Raw genomic sequence first — 15721 nt, forward strand, 5'->3', positions numbered from 1 at the left:
TCTTTTTTTTTTTTTTTTTAATTAATTAATTTTATTTTTGGCTGCGTTGGGTCTTCGTTGCTGCACACAGGCTTTCTCTAGTTGAGGCGAGCGGGGAATACTCTTTGTTGTGGTGCGTGGGCTTCTCATCGCGGTGGCTTCTCTTGTGGAGCACAGGCTCTAGGCGCGCGGGCTTCAGTAGTTGTGGCTCGCAGGCTCTAGAGTGCAGGCTCAGTAGTTGTGGCGCATAGGCTTAGTTGCTCTGCGGCATGCGGGATCATCCTGGACCAGGGCTTGAACCCATGTTCCCTGCACTGGCAGGTGGATTCTTAACCACTGCGCCACCAGGGAAGTCCCGAGAAAGTCTTGCTAAGAAAAACAAATGTCAGCTGAACTACATGCGTGCTTGTTGCCATAGTTGAGCTACATTATAGTATCAGCTCCTTATCTACTGTCATCTGGTCACAAACCGCCTAAATGGTGCCTAAAATGGTGCATAATAGGCGCTCAACAAATATTTGTCATTCACTGAAAAAAAATTCAAACTGTACAGAAAGTTATGAAATGAAAAGTATATTGTCCTCCCCTCCATCTGTCCCTTTCCTCCAAAGTGACAGTTTTGTATGTCTTTTTAGGAAAATTATGCATATAGATATTTTTAAAATATTTGTAATATATTCAAATGGACTCATACTTACATGGTGTTCTAGACCTTTGGACTTGATATGTAATCTCTCAGTTCATGCATTCAGATCTGCTTCGTCTTACCGCTGCGGCCTCTCCCGTTGTGGAGCACAGGCTCCAGACCCGCAGGCCCAGTGGCCATGGCTCACGGGCCCAGCCGCTCCACGGCATGTGGGATCCTCCCGGACTGGGGTACGAACCCGTGTCCCCTGCATCGGCAGGCGGACTCTCAACCACTGCGCCACCAGGGAAGCCCTGCTTCGTCTATTTTAGTGATGTTTGCTTGTCCAGAGCATGGATGTGCTGTAGTTGGACTTAACCCATCTCTCGTTGCTGGCCTTTTAGGCTGGTCCCTCTTCTTTGCAGTTATGACCCACATTGCCCTGAATGTTCCCATATGCATGTTTTGGGGTACTGTAATGGGTCTATCCCTAGCTGGCCAACTTTGAAAAGTTTAAAGACAATAGTGTGAGTTAACTATTTTCCAAAGCTGGCCCCAAACCAGGAGACAATATGGACTGTGGAAACCCTTTAAGCTCAGTTGACAGTTGAGCATGGTTATGGAGGACTTCAGATCATGCCCCCGCCCATGTTTATTTTTTCTCTCTGTTTTTGTATTATTAACTATGTCATTCTTTTTAAAAGATGTTGTGCTAATAAGTATTACTTAGCTATGTTGGCAAATATATATTCTTATGGGAAGTTCCTATGACTAAAACCACACATTTTCATAAATTAGAAACAGAATTTTCTGTTAGGCTACCATCCGCTTCATCCCAGCGGAGTTGCAGGTGGAATGTTGAAGGAAACTCCTGCCTTTTCAGTGTTTGTCAAAGTGTATCCATTCTGACGCTGGATTTTTTTAGGCTCAGCTTAATGTCTCCCAGAGTCTTAACCCGCACACAAGGCAGTGTGGTGGAAATCAGTGATGCTCAAACTTGTGTGGGCCTCCCAGTCACCCGGAGGGCTTGTTAAAATGCAGCTCACTGGGCCCCACTCAGAGTTTCAGATCCAGTCGGTCTAGGTGGGCCCGGAGTATTTGCATTTCTGACATGTTCCCGGGTGCTGCTGACGCTCTTGGTTTGGGATCCACGCTTTGTCCTCAACAGTGGGGCCCATGGACCAGCAGCACCGGCATCACGGGGTTGCTTATTAGAAATGCAGATTCTCAGGCCTCACCCCACACCAGGCTAAGACAGACCTGAGTATTAGCAATCTCCCCCTGGGTGATTTGTATGCACATTAAAGTTTGAGAAACGCTGGGAAAAAGGAGGAGTAAGCAAACATTTTCTGTATAGGACCAGCTAGCAAATATTTTGGGTGTTCTGAGCCGTGCGATCTCTGTTGCAGCTGCTCATCTCTGCCGGTGTAGTGCAGGAGCGGCTGTGGATAACACGGAATGAATGGGTGTGGCTGTGTTCCTGTAAACATTACTTTATAGACACTGAAATCTGAATTTTATACACTCTTCATGTGTCATGAAATATTTTGATTTTTTTTGATCCTTTAAAAATATAAAATCCACCCTAAGCCCGTGGGCCCAGACACAGATGGGTAGACCACAGGCCACAGTTGGCTGAGCCCTGGCTTAGAGGAATGGAATGTTTTCCTGAGAGTCAGGACCCCTGCTGAATTCTCCTGCCAGCTCATGGTGTGACCTGCAGCGGTCATTTCACCTCCCTGCCTCTGGGTTTTTGAGCGTGAAAGATGAAGGGGTTAGCCCCCAGGGATGTGACATTCGGGCCCTGCCCTCCCCTGCCCCCATACCAGACCCCCGGTCTGTCGTGGTGCTCTCTCCCACTGAGTTACGTTCAAGCAACCCTCCAGGTGACTGCTGCCAATTGACTGGAGTTGGCCCAAGCAGAGACGTCTCTTCGCTGTTCTGAGATTCAGTGTTCCCTAAGATCCCCTCCAGCTCCCCTCCAGCATTCCAGGCTGGAAGGGACTGCTGTCTGATTCTTTTCATACTCCAGTCTCTCCAGCTTTCCCCCAGGTCCTTAGCGACTCTCTTGGTTTTTTTCAAAAGTAAAAATATAAGACTGGATGGTATAGAGGATGTTCGTTCTTTTTTTTTAAACTGTTAAATAGTCTCTATGTATTAAATACAACTGCTAAATAGTCCTTATTGTATATATGATACATTTTAATTTAAAAACAGAAAGTAATGCATTTGCGTGGTAAAAATAGTTAAAGCTGTTCCACAGAGGGTCTGCAGCTGCGTTTCTCAACCCCAGCGCTGCTGACATTTGGGACCCAGTAATTCATCGTGTCTTTGTTGTGGTGCCTGTGCTGCATCCCTGGCCTCTACCCTCTAGACGCCAAGTGGTACCTCTCCCCCCCCCCACCTCCCCAGTTATGACAGTCAATTTTTGATTGTCTCCAAACATTGCCAAATGTCCCCCAGCTGAGAACCACCAGTCTGCAGTGAAAGGCACTGCTCTTTCTCTCCGCAGACCCCCATCACCTAGCTTCCCTCTCCATACCGGTTTCTTTTGTGTATTTCCAGAGAGAGCCTGCATGCATACCACCGTAACATTGACTATATGCAATAAATGTAATCAAACTTAACCATCTCTTTTATTTACTTTACTTTTATGCAAGTGATAGCAAATCACACAGAAATTCAAGGCATTTGGATTGCATTTTTTTAAATAGGAAAAGATCTGCAGTCAGAAGGGTCAGGCAATAAGGTTTAGTCGGTGGGTTGTGTTACACTTAGGACGAAGGGGACCTTTCCCCCTTTCCCCGTAACCCTTTGTTCCGTACATCAGATCCTCTGACAAAACCTGCAGTTTCCAGCTTGTCACCCACACTGCTAACCCTTCAAATATCATCTCCTGCCCTGGCTTCCGTTAGGAGGCCACAGCAAGAGATGCTTAAGAGTGGGACTGGCTTTTCTTGACCTTGAATTTGCCATAAAGTTTTTGGGTGATGATGGGCTTCCAGAGACGGTGTTGGTTCAGCTGTTTGGCATGAAACAGATGAGCCCAGGGGTCAGTCGGGGACCTTGGCCCAGACCGAGACACTGAAGCCTCTGACTACATTAGGATAAAATATGTGGCCTTCTGTTCCCTTGGAAGGTGTTTGCATGTGCTTTCCACTGGTGAATTCCTGCACTTCAAGGATGATGTGGTGTTTACCCACTGGTAGGTGTGATGGAAGACAGAGGCCTGGGGAGGTCAGGCAGGAATAGGGATGCCATGTGGCAGGATTGATGGGACTGTTTTTCTGGAATACAGAGCCTGGCATTTATCATGTCCTCGTGTCTACCTAGTGCACTTTCCTAAAATAGCACCCCTGTCAGTATTTAACATTTGCTCTCTTGGAAGATTTGTGAGCTTCTTGCCTTCTCTGTGCCTTGTATGTCCGTCCCTTCTTTAGAATAATTATCATTCCATATGCTAATTACCTGTTGTGCAGTTCTCTGCTGACCAGAACATACATGGACCTTGTCTTTTTTTGCTTGTATCCCTAGAACATATCCCTAGAACAAGTGGTACCCACTCACTAGGTGTATGTAGAGGAATGACTGACTAAATGAATGGACAGAAGATTTGAATAAACTGTATTAGTCAGGAACTATCTTGCAAGTGGCAGAAACCTAACGTAGGCCCACTAGAGTAAAAAAGCGAAAGGGAGATTTTTGAGTCACAAAACTGAGAAGTCTAGGAAGGTGCTGGTTTTAAGCACGACTGGGGTTTCGGGTGTGGCTGGGCCTAGGTGCTCCAGAGATAATGTTGGGTATAATTCCTCCTCTGTCTCCCAGCTCTGCTTTCTCCATGGTGGTTTCTTTGTCAGATGGAAACTCGCCATGTGATTACAGTTGATTCTGTCATCTCAGTAACCACAGTAACCAAGGAGAGAGCTCCCCTTTTCCCATTAGTTCCTGCAAAGCTGTGGGGTTGAGTCTCATTGGTTGCGGTTGGCTGCATGCTTGTCTCTGAATCACTGGGGCCAGGGAGCAGGGATGCTTGGATTGGCCAGGCCTGGGTCATGTGGCTTCTTTGGAGATTGGGGTCAGGTCCGGTATGGGCAGTTCATCTGTGGCTGAAGCTCATGGACTGAGGTTGGGGGAGGTTCAGCTCCCCAAAGGAAAACTGACGTGTTGTTACCAGCAACCAGAGTGGATGCCGACCAGGCAGAAGGAACAGATGTCCTCATGGAGAGATGGCAGATTTTTAGGGGTTGGGCTGGGGAAGTTGGTTCCGTCATTTGCCCCATTTCTCAGCATGGGGGGAGGCTCTTTTAGCACTTAGAGGGGGGCGGTAGTCTTTCTTGTTTGCGAAGGATTTTTTGCATCCTGGACCCTCACCCTTTATAAGTCTGTAGCAAACCCCAGCTCCCCGGCCGCCTCCACACGCTTGCAGACACTCGTGCCAGAGAGACCCTGGTGCATATCTGTTCCCCACTAGACTGTGCGTCTCAGGATCTCCAAGGCTGCCTCACATAGTGCCTGGCACACAGTAGGTGCCCAATTAACAACTGATGGATGAATGAGTGACCTCTGCTTCCTGGAGAAGTGGATGATGTGGATCTGACGGGGACCACGCGATGTTTCTCCCCCTTAATGCGCTTTCTGTGCTGCCAGCAGCCACCCTATCATTTGGGCCAGTGGAGCTGGGATATTCTGGTGGTGAGATGCCTGAGGCCTGACTTTCTCTGTTGCTGAAGAGACACCCTTGAGTGTGTGCTTTCTCGCCCTTGGGCAAATCCATCCACCTGCCTACCCATCCATCTGCCTACCTCTCCATCCACCTGTCTACCCAGCCATCCATCCACCCACCCACAGACATTTCCTGGGTATCCGCCATGATCCAGGTGCTGTCCTAGGCACTGATGATAGAGCAGTGAATACTAAAGACAATAATCCGCACGCTCATGGGGAGTTCATTCATTCTAACTGGGAGGGACAGATAATGCACACCAGTATGATAAATATATAGTATGCTAAACTGTCATAAGTGCTATGGGGAAAAAGGGTTCTGGTTAGAGTGATAGGGAGGGCTTGCAGTTTTTAAATAGGATGATCACGGGACTTCCCTGGCAGTCCAGTGGTTAAGACTCTGTGCTTCCACTGCAGGGGGCACAGGTTCGAGCCCTGGTCAGGGAACTAGGATCCCCCATGCTGCACAGCGCAGCCAAAAAAACCCAAAAAAACAAACAACAACAAAAAAAGGGATGATCAGAGCACTGAGAAGGTGATACTTGAGTCTTAACCTAATGGTGGTCAGGGGCCTGACCAGGGAGAGGGCAGAGTGAGAGGCCCTGAGGCAGGACTGTGCTGCCCCAAAAAGGAATAATCGTGGAGGCAAGCGGGGCTGGAACAGAGGGAAGGAGGTGGGAGAGTGGTAGGAGAGGAGGGCACAAGAGTTCAGAAAAGGGACGTTTATGAATCAGGTGGCCCCTGAGCCTGAGTCAAGACTTTGGCTTCTATACTGAGTAAGGTAGACTGATATTGGAGAGATTTTTTTTTTAAATTTATTATTATTATTATTATTATTATTTTTTTGCTGTACGCGGGCCTCTCACTGTTGTGGCCTCTCCCGTTGCGGAGCACAGGCTCCGGACACACAGGCTCAGCGGCCGTGGCTCACAGGCCCAGCCGCTCCGCGGCATGTGGGATCTTCCCAGACCGGGGCACGAACCCGTGTCCCCTGCATCGGCAGGCGGACTCTCAACCACTGCGCCACCAGGGGAGCCCAAAAAATTTATTATTTTTATTGACATATAATTCACCACTTTTATGTGTACAGTTCAGTGGTGTTTAGTATATTCACAAGGTTGGCCAACCATCTCCACTGTCTAATTCCAGAGCACTTTCATCACCCCAGAAGGAAGCCCTGTACTTACTGGCAGTCACTCCCATCCCCCCCGTTCCCCCCCCACCCCCGCCATCCCCGGGCACCCACTAATCTACCTTCTGTCTCTGTAGATTTGCCTTTTCTGGGTATTTCATTTAAATGGAATCATATAACACGTGTGGCCTCTGTGTCTGTCTCCTTTTACTTAGCATCATGTTTTCTGCGTTCGTCCATGTCGTAGTGGGCATCAGCACTTCATTCCTTTTTATGGCTGAATGCTGTTCCTCTATGTGGATGCGTTTAGAGAGTTTTGAGTGAGGAGAATCTCTGGCTAAGAGTCAAGTACGTCATCACTACCTGGGGGAGGGGACCTGTGTGTGCAGCCATCCCAGGGATCAGGTGTCAGTGGCTTATTGAGCATCTAACTTCCCTCCTGGCCAAGGATCCTGGAAAATTTCTGTGTCTCCCCTCAGGGTCACCTCGCTCGTTAATGTCAGAACCAGAACAGGAACCAGCTCTGCTTTCCAGTACCTTGTTCTTGGGAACCAGTTAATAGACTCTTTGGAAAAATAGTCCAAGGAGTTTGGACCAAGTCCTGAAACAAGAAATAAAACAGCCACCATCTACTGCATTTTACTGTGCCCCAGGCACAGGGCTAAGCACTCTGCACAAGTGCCTGATTCCTTGCTGCCAGAAGCCCTGTGAATACGTATCATGACCCCCATTTTATAGATGGAAAAACAGAGGCTCCATTGGAGAGCTGAGGTGACATCACAGCTCAGGGTCACCCAGCTGATAAACAGGCAGAGCTTATGGATTTAATTTTTAAGGTGTAGGACCTTTTAATAGGTAACAAAGAAATGAGGCAGCTGAGACCCTGAAAATACCCTGGACCACATCCACACCAGAATCTTGGCCACTCCGCAATCTCCTGATTGCCGGACATCTGCCCTGAGCTCAAGAATGAGGTCCCAGGCAATTTGTTTCCCCTAGGGAAAGCCTTTAATGGCTCTTGGCGCCTGGGACTAGCATGGGGTAGAGACTTTTGCCCATCTGCTGGGGTGCACGGTTTTCCAGATTGCTTTGGTGGTGTATACCAGGTGATCTCAGGGGGGATGTTATTAGCCTCCTCCGGCAACACCTGGCACTGCTCGGGGGCCAACAGGTGGGCGGGGCATGGAGATCCACCTGTTGATCTTTTCCCTCCTAGGCCACGCAGCCCAGCCTTGGATTATTCAGGGGTCCTTCCTTTTTCCTGGCGAGGGAAGTGAAGTGCTGCTGTCTCAAACAACCGAGCCCAAATTCTGATTGCCTGGGAATTGAAATCCCAGGCCCCACTGCAAGGCTTAAGGCAGGTCTGACTTTGAGCGGAAGAGAGTAGCCTTTGGGGGACCCTTGGCTGTTTGTTTTTCTTTTTCTTTCTTTTCTTTTTTTTTTTTTTGAAAACCTATGTTCCTTTCCTGGAGGTATAAAACCCTATACTCTGAGCTGGAAGGAGCTTTCAACAGTAGCACGAATCCTCCACATCCATTTCACTGATGAGATGTCGGAGGCATGGGGAGAGGAGGTGACTTACGTGAGGTCTCGGTGCTCCTATGTGCCCGCGGTCATTCTAGGCCCTGAGGATACAGCCATGTACAAAAGTCCTTGCCTTTGTGGAGTTTGCATTTCACACTGCAGGGGACAGACAATAAACACCTATAATCTTACAATGTAAGGTAGTGATAGGTGTTATGAAGAAAAATAAATCAGGATAAAAGGATGGAGGGAAGTAGCAGGGCTGTCTTGGGTAGGACAGCCTTTTGGAACGGGAAGAGGGAGTAACCAGGCCACTGTCTGGATAGGAAGGTCATTTCGGGCAGAGGGAACTGCAAGAACAAAGATCCGGAGGTGGGATCATGCTTGGTGATGTTGAGGGACTCTGAGAATGCCATCCGGTGTCCCATGGAGAATGTTGGTGGGAATGGCCCGGACTTTTGGCTTGTGGTCATTGGTTTATCCAGTTCGTTCTCTGGGTGTTTAGTGAGTGCCTGCTGTGTGCTAGACACTGTTCGGGCATTTCTGCTGCCTCCAGAGGCCAGTCGTCAGCCCCTGCAGCTCACACCAGGAGGCTGGAGCAACTTCCCCGGGCGCAGGTCACTGCTTCTGTGACTGGGACTCTGACTTGGCCTTCTGCTTGCAGGTGGCCTTGTGCACGTTTGCCGTCTACGTGACCATCGACAAGAACAACATCCTGGATGCCCAGAAGGCCTTCGTGTCCTTGGCCTTGTTCAACATCCTTCGCTTCCCCCTGAATATTCTCCCCATGGTCATCAGCAGCATCGTGCAGGTACAGGCAAGGCTGGGGAACTTCAGAGAGGGGGTCTCTTGGGGAAACAAAGCAGAAGGGCATGAAAATCCCCCTGGATGCAGCTCCCTCTGTGCAACCCATCCCACTGTGGCCAGGGGGCTTATCAAGGCCCAGACTAGTGGCCTTCGTGCTTTTTTGGTCCTGCCCCAAAGAGAGACATACGTTTTACTTCTCGACGCACACTCGAGTGTATGAAAGAAGTTATTGCAGCTAGGCTGTCCTAAGCTCTGCAAGATTCTTTCTGAAACATTTGATCCTCTTCTATTCTGATCGAGTCTGTTCCACCGTGCCCTACCTTACCCTGTACTGTTTCTTCAAAAAATGCAGCTTTTCACCCACTAAATTGGTTTTGCAACCCATTCACAGGCCTTGGCTCACCATTTGAAAAACCCCAGCTGGCCCCCCTAGAATCCCCCCAGTCCCTGCAGTGGTTCTGTAACGAGAGGGAACCGCTCAGTCGCACTTGCACCATCTGAAGCTCCTGCACTTTGCTGCCGACAGCATTTGTCACACTCTTCTCCCTAGCCTTGCACGTTTTCCTGTGAAAACGCTTTTCTTAGCCACATAGACAAATTAAGATTAAGATTTGGTTGTACAAGCCCTGGTCAAGGTTTTTTTTAAAAAAATAAGCCAGTAAAACCCCTTCTTATTACGAACAATTTCAAATATACACAGAAGTGGAGCGAATAGCATGAGAATTCTGTGTGCCTGTCACCCAGAGTCAACATTTTGCCACAGTTACTTTGTCTGATCGTTTTTCTGTCTTTCTTCTTCCCTTCGTTACTTTCTCTCTTTGCCGAAGAATTTTAAAGCAAATCAGAGACCTCTTGGCATTTCACCCATAAATACTTCAGCACAAATTTCTTCTTACATAAGTATAACACCATTATCATACCTAACAAAATTAACAGTAATCTCTTAATACCCAGTTCATATTAAAATTTTTTGGATTATCTCAGAAATGTCCTTACCATTGGGCTGTTTGAATCAGAACCTTTGCTTTTTTTTTAAATTTATTTTTGTAGAACCATAATTCACATTGTGTTCAACATGTGCAATGTGGTGATTGGATCCGTGGATATGTTGCTATACAGTATCGCCATAGCGTCAGCTACACTCCTGTCACGTGCCACGATTATCATTTCTTTTTTTGTGGGGGGGAACCATTAAGTTCTAGTCTCTTAGCAACTTTGAAGTTTATTATACAGTGTTGTTGGCCATAACCGCCTCGCCATGCATTCGATCTCCAGGACACGTTTATCTCCGAGTCGCAAGTTTGTCTTAAACGGGGCCATTGCCTTCGGTTGTTTCTTAGGTCCCTTGTCAGCTACGATAGTGCCCCGCTGTCTTTTTTAATACCGGTTGTAGGCTTTTAAAGGAAAGCAAACAAGAACCAAAACCCTTTTTGTTTTTTATTCTAAGGTGTGGCACTGCAGCACCTTCAGAAATAAGGGAGGATGTGGGCCCCTCTGCACCCAGAGGAAACCACTGTAAGTTAGCCTGGGTCTGTTTTGCAGAGACGTTTTTCAAAATAACTACACCTTGTCGTTGCTTTCTGTGTAGGCGAGTGTCTCCCTCAAGCGCCTGAGGATCTTCCTCTCCCACGAGGAGCTGGAACCCGACAGCATCCAGCGATGGCCCATCAAAGACGGTGTGTCCTAGGAGAGTGGGCGGGCGCAGGGTCTTACCTAGCCTTCCCAGGAGGGTGAACTTGCACTTCTGTTATCTTGCTTTCTTGCTGAGAGGCAGCCTCCCTGGGAGAGGTCCACCCCTGAGGGCCGGGTTCCAGGGCCTGGGCTTTGATTCCATACTGGGCAGATGGATGGGGGCAAATCAAGGATGTTGGAGATTGACCAACCCCCTACCCCCACTAGCTGTGCAGCCTTGGGAAGGTCACTTCAGTGCTCTGAGCCTCACTTTCCCCACCTGGGCAATGGAAATGAAGGTGCCTTTCTTTGGCTGGGTGTTACATGGATTTTTATTGGTAGGTTTGTTTATTTTATAGCTTATTAATTTATCCTTTCCTAGTCAACCCCCCTGAGCAGGGATTTCCAGGCACTTAATAATAAATATTAATAGCACTAATGGTAGTGACCACTTTTGCTGAAATGACACTCCCGCCACGCACGTCCCGTCCTGAGGACATCACTGTACTCCCCGTCCGTTGCTCACTGCAGCTCAAGGAGAGGGGCCCCCACCTACAGATGAGAAGACTCATCTGGGTAACTTGCACGGCCAATAAGAAGTAGAGTCAGGATTCACACTTGCAGCCTGTCAGCAGAATCTGTGCTCTCACCCACTGTAGAACATCTCTGCACTGAGATTTATTGAGCACCTACTATGTGTCAGTCATTGTTCTAAGGACTCTCTGTTTTGCATAATGTTCTCATCACAGCCCTGTGAGGTTGATCCCATTATCAGTCCCATTTTACAGACGAGGAAAGTGAGGCACAGAGAAGTTAGGTAACTTGCCTGTGGTTCTCCAGCTAGGAAGTGGCAGCACGGGGATTTGAACCCACACAGTCTGGCTCCCGAGCCCAGTAGATATGGTCAGGAGAATGAATGTGTGTATATGTTGGTAATAATGTGTGAGCGGTGCCTGGCACCTAGCAGGCATTCAGATGTCCTCAGTGACGTGAAAACACCCAGCACAGTGCCCGCCAAACAAAGATCACGGTGGTTGTTCCTTCACCAGTATGTGTGAGAGGCGATCGGCCTGGGGGCAGGGTTCCTCAGCCTCAGTACCACCGACATTTGGGGCAAGATCACTTTGCTGCGGGGGCGTCCTGTGCATTACAGGACGTTGAGCAGCACCCCTGGCCTCTACCCACTAGATGCCAGGAGCACCCGCCCCAGTTTTGGCAACTAAAAATGTCCCCAGACATCATGTCCCTCGGGGGTCAAAGTCACCCTGAGTTGAGAACCACTGCTCGCTGGAATCTCACTCCCCATGTCCCTGGCCCGTGGTCGTCCAGTTTCTGCTGTGTGAGGACCGAGTCACTCCCCCCTTCTCACACACACACACACACACACGCACGCACGCACGCACGCACGCATGCACACATGATGTGGAATGATGCCATCTACCAGGGTCAAATTTCCCTGCATAACACAGGGCTGAAATTTGGGGCAGCCGAGGAGGTTTCGAGCTCTTGACGTTGTTCACAGCTCACTACAGGAGTCACATTGGAAAACCCCTGGGCCTCAGCCCAGGCCTCAGCCCCATTTCCTGCCCTGATGGCAGTCTCCCGGGCGGTTTGACTTTATGTTTACCCACATTCTCTGGGTGCCAGGCGGGGCCCCCTTTGCAGCTCCAGGCCACGTCTTGCAGCCTCTAGCTTGACCGACTCAAGTGGCTTTTCTTAAATTCCTTTAATAGCACCTTCCAGCTTCCTCCTTGTTCTCTGTTTCAGGGGGGTGATGGGGGAGGGGGAGGTTAAGTTAGGTTAACCAGTAACTTCCTCTCTCCACAGTTTTTGTTTCTTTGATGGGTGGGGGAATTTATTTCTTCATTGGACAACTTGAAAACACCCCCATCTTTTCTCTAGATGGTTTTAAGTTGGCTCATAATTGAGTCAAAAGTTGTTTTTGTAAGTGAGGGGCGTGGAGTAAAAAGAAAATAAGGGGAGCAAAAGTAGATGAAGGCAGAGGTGCTAGAATCACAGAGGGTCCATATAACGCAGGCTTCGTCTTAAGCACCCTCCCCTCCTCTGCCACGATTCCCGACTTCCTGTTCCATCCCTGAGTTTGCACAGTTTACAGTGGCCTGTGTTTTAGGAAGACTGGCTTGCCGTGATGTGAGCAGGGTGGCTGGAGGGAGCGGGGGAGGGGGGGATGCAGGGAGGTGAGTTAGGAGGCTGCCCTGAAATCCAGGAGTTTCAGGGCAAAGGACCCCGCTTTGAACATAAAGGAGGGGCCCCAGAGGTGTACTGAGGGCCCTGGGCCAGCCCAAGCTGATGGACAGGCATCTGCATGAGGGCACTGCTTGTGCCCCGTGATCTTGGCTTCTTTTCAACTCACCCAGCCAGAGCTGCCGGAACCTCCCAAGACTGAGTGAGGGAGGCCCCCAGGGGTCCCCCGACCTTTCCAGATGGTGCAGCATCCTATCTTTCAAAGGCAGAGCCCTCTCGCGGTTTCCTGCTGCTCTCTGGGTCTGAGGCCGCCTCCAGAGCTGCTGGTTGAAGTTCTTTAGAAACGGTGACTGATGTGACCAGATAATGCCTAGCGTGAGTGGCTAGCAGCTGGAGTTGAACCACTTGATGAGGAAAAGCAAACAGTAAGAGCCTGCTGTTCACGCTCAGGCCGTGGCTTCATCTACGCCTGACATATTGTCTCTGGTGCTTTCCAGCTGGGGCCACAAACAGCATCACTGTGAAGAATGCCACGTTCACTTGGGCCAGGAGCGAGCCCCCCACGCTGCATGGGTAAGTGGGACGTGGAGAAAGCCACGGGGCTCTGGGCAAACACAAGTTTGAATTCCAGCTACGCTCCAGCTCTGTTACCGTGAATAGGTCACTGCCTTCCTGAGCCTTGGTTTGGCTCGTCTGTCAGATAGATCCAGTCACACCTGCTTGGCCTTCAGGGAGAAGCAGCTGAGAGTGTGCCTGGCTCAGAGAGTTCCCTCCGACTGTATGTGACAGACCTTGTACAGATAGCGGATAGGTTTAGGCAACAAAGGGAAATTTCTGCTTCACATAACTGAGAAGGTTCCCTTTCAGGGACATGGATCCAGGGGCTCAGACAATGCCATCATGACTCTCTCCATCTTGTCTTTGTTCCCCTTCCATCTGTGCTGCTTCCTTTTCAGACGTCCTCTCCCCTCATGATCCAGATGGCCCCCATTGACTCTAAGTGTCCCTCCTGCCTCATCAGGAGACCCACTTGCCTCTTACGGGCCCAAGTTGGGTTATATGCCCCTCCCTGAGCCAGTCACTGTGCCAGAAGAGACTGAGTGCACTGATTGGCCAGGCTGGGTGTGATGCCACCACTGGTGGCAGGAAGGCTTGGGTCAGCTGAAAAGAATTCTTGTCCACTCACGTTTGCTATCAGGATGGATTGTTCTCCATCCTCTCCAAGGTCCCCCAGCTGCCTGGCTTACCCTTTCTCACACCATTTCCACATCTGGGACCCTGCCCACCCCAGTCCTTATTTTTCCAAATCACAGGATCCAGGGAATTGACCTGATTCCCTGGGTAACTTGTCAATTGCCTCTGATTTCTTTCTGACCGGAGGCCTTGCCCAGGGGCTCTTTTAAGGAGAGACTTAAGACTCCTCCTTAAGGAGTCCCCCAAACACAGGGCCACATGGGACATTTTTAGGGGCCAGGTTTATCCTCCATGCCCCTAAATAATTGCTCCCTTAACTGGGTAGCCAAATTACTGCTGTATTTTTTCTGGGGACGTGGGGAGGGGCAAGGGTCAAACTCTCCAGAGAAAAGAATCTGTGTTAACACCTCCCTTGATGGGACTGCTTGTTTAGGAAGTTCTTTCTTGTGTCTAACTTAACTTCTGCCTGCTTCAATTTTAGCTTTTCTCTCTAGTCCTGCTTCACAACTAAATAGTCTGTACCTGTGCCCCCATCCCTGCCTCCATCCTTCCAGTCTCAAAGACCTTACCTTCTTGTTCCAGTCACCCTTCCTCACCCCTTGAATCCCCTGCAAATTTCTCCATCCAAACCTTTTTTCTCCTCAGCCTATAAAATATTCCTGTCTCGCCTGGACGATCACAAGAGCTGCCTCACTGGGCTTCCTGTTCTGTTCTGCCCCCTTAATCCATTCCCCTCCCGGCACAGAACAAAACAATCAGTGTGACCATGCAACAGGTGCACAAGAATTAGACAATGGCAGCAAAATCCATCAGCCTTTCCACCAATATGTTGAAATCATAATAGCAGCGGCTGCAAGGCAGCCGATAGCCGATGTAGGTGAACCCAAGGAGGCCCTGGACGTACCCGCTCTTCCCCGGGTGGGTGGAATCCCAGCTCCGACTTTGCTGTCCACGTTGGAGGGGCCAGTCTTTCTGGCAGTGTTGAGCCTGTTTTATTGTACTTCGATTACTGTTATATGCCACAGGGCAATTTCTGTAGAGACGTTGTTTCTGAAACTCAGATTCACCCCCTGCATGGCTCCCAGCTGGGAAGCGTGTCCTCTGAGGCCCTCTTTGGTCTGGCTGCCACCCACCCACCTCTTCAGGATTGGCCTTACTTTCCCTGCCTCATCTTGTGTCATCGACGTGTCCACCCCTGATCACGCCTGTGATTTCACACCCATGGGCCTTTCCTCAGGCTGTCCCCTGGGTCTGGGGCACGCTCACTCTTCCTCCAGTGTTGGTTTTGGGGTGTCCTCTCCCTTGGGCACCTGCATCACGCCCCCAGGCAAAGCTGATCCCCTCTGCTCGGCCCCCTTATAGTGGCTCAGCCCCTCAGGTCTGTCCCGCGGGATCTTTTCTAAGATGCAGGTGCATCCCAGCACCTTTCAAGGGCCTCAGGCCCAGCGGCCTCTGAGACAGTTCCCTGAGCTAAGCTCATCGTAGACGCGGCGGGAGGAGTTTCCAGACCTCAAAGGCTCGCGACAGCCCTGCCTTCTGTCTCTCTCTCCACTCAGGGGTCCATCCAGCTTGGGCGGGCCGAGCACCCCCAGCTGAGCCCCAGGGTGTGTCGTGTCGTTTCAGCATCACTTTCTCCATTCCGGAAGGTTCCCTGGTGGCCGTGGTGGGCCAGGTGGGCTGTGGGAAGTCGTCTCTGCTCTCAGCGCTCTTGGCTGAGATGGACAAGGTGGAGGGACACGTGGCTATCAAGGTAGGAGGCCTGGGTGGGGGTGGGGTAACTAATGGCCAAGGGGGAGGCCAAGGGCAACATTATGTTCTCTTTTATGACGACCTTGTTAAGTGGGAACAGCTTCATCCTTTCT

The 15721-nt window shown here is 49.8% G+C and overlaps 1 protein-coding gene across 2 annotated transcripts in view; it reads left to right on the top strand.

Moving 5' to 3' along the window:
* Positions 1-15721, top strand: part of ABCC1 (ATP binding cassette subfamily C member 1) — a 131242-nt gene that overhangs the window by 75482 nt on the left and 40039 nt on the right. For both annotated transcript variants that reach the window (XR_003793296.1, XM_029221742.1), the window contains exons 13-16: positions 8647-8793; positions 10378-10465; positions 13163-13238; positions 15483-15609. Coding sequence is in view for 1 of the 2 variants with exons in the window: in XM_029221742.1 (XP_029077575.1) it covers positions 8647-8793; positions 10378-10465; positions 13163-13238; positions 15483-15609 (438 nt within the window). In the remaining variant the exon portion in view is untranslated. The remainder of the gene's footprint in view (positions 1-8646; positions 8794-10377; positions 10466-13162; positions 13239-15482; positions 15610-15721) is intronic.

The sequence above is a fragment of the Monodon monoceros genome, unplaced genomic scaffold (genome assembly GCF_005190385.1).
Source record: "Monodon monoceros isolate NGI ecotype Baffin Bay Population unplaced genomic scaffold, NGI_Narwhal_1 Super_Scaffold_13, whole genome shotgun sequence".
Taxonomy (NCBI): Eukaryota; Metazoa; Chordata; class Mammalia; order Artiodactyla; family Monodontidae; genus Monodon; species Monodon monoceros.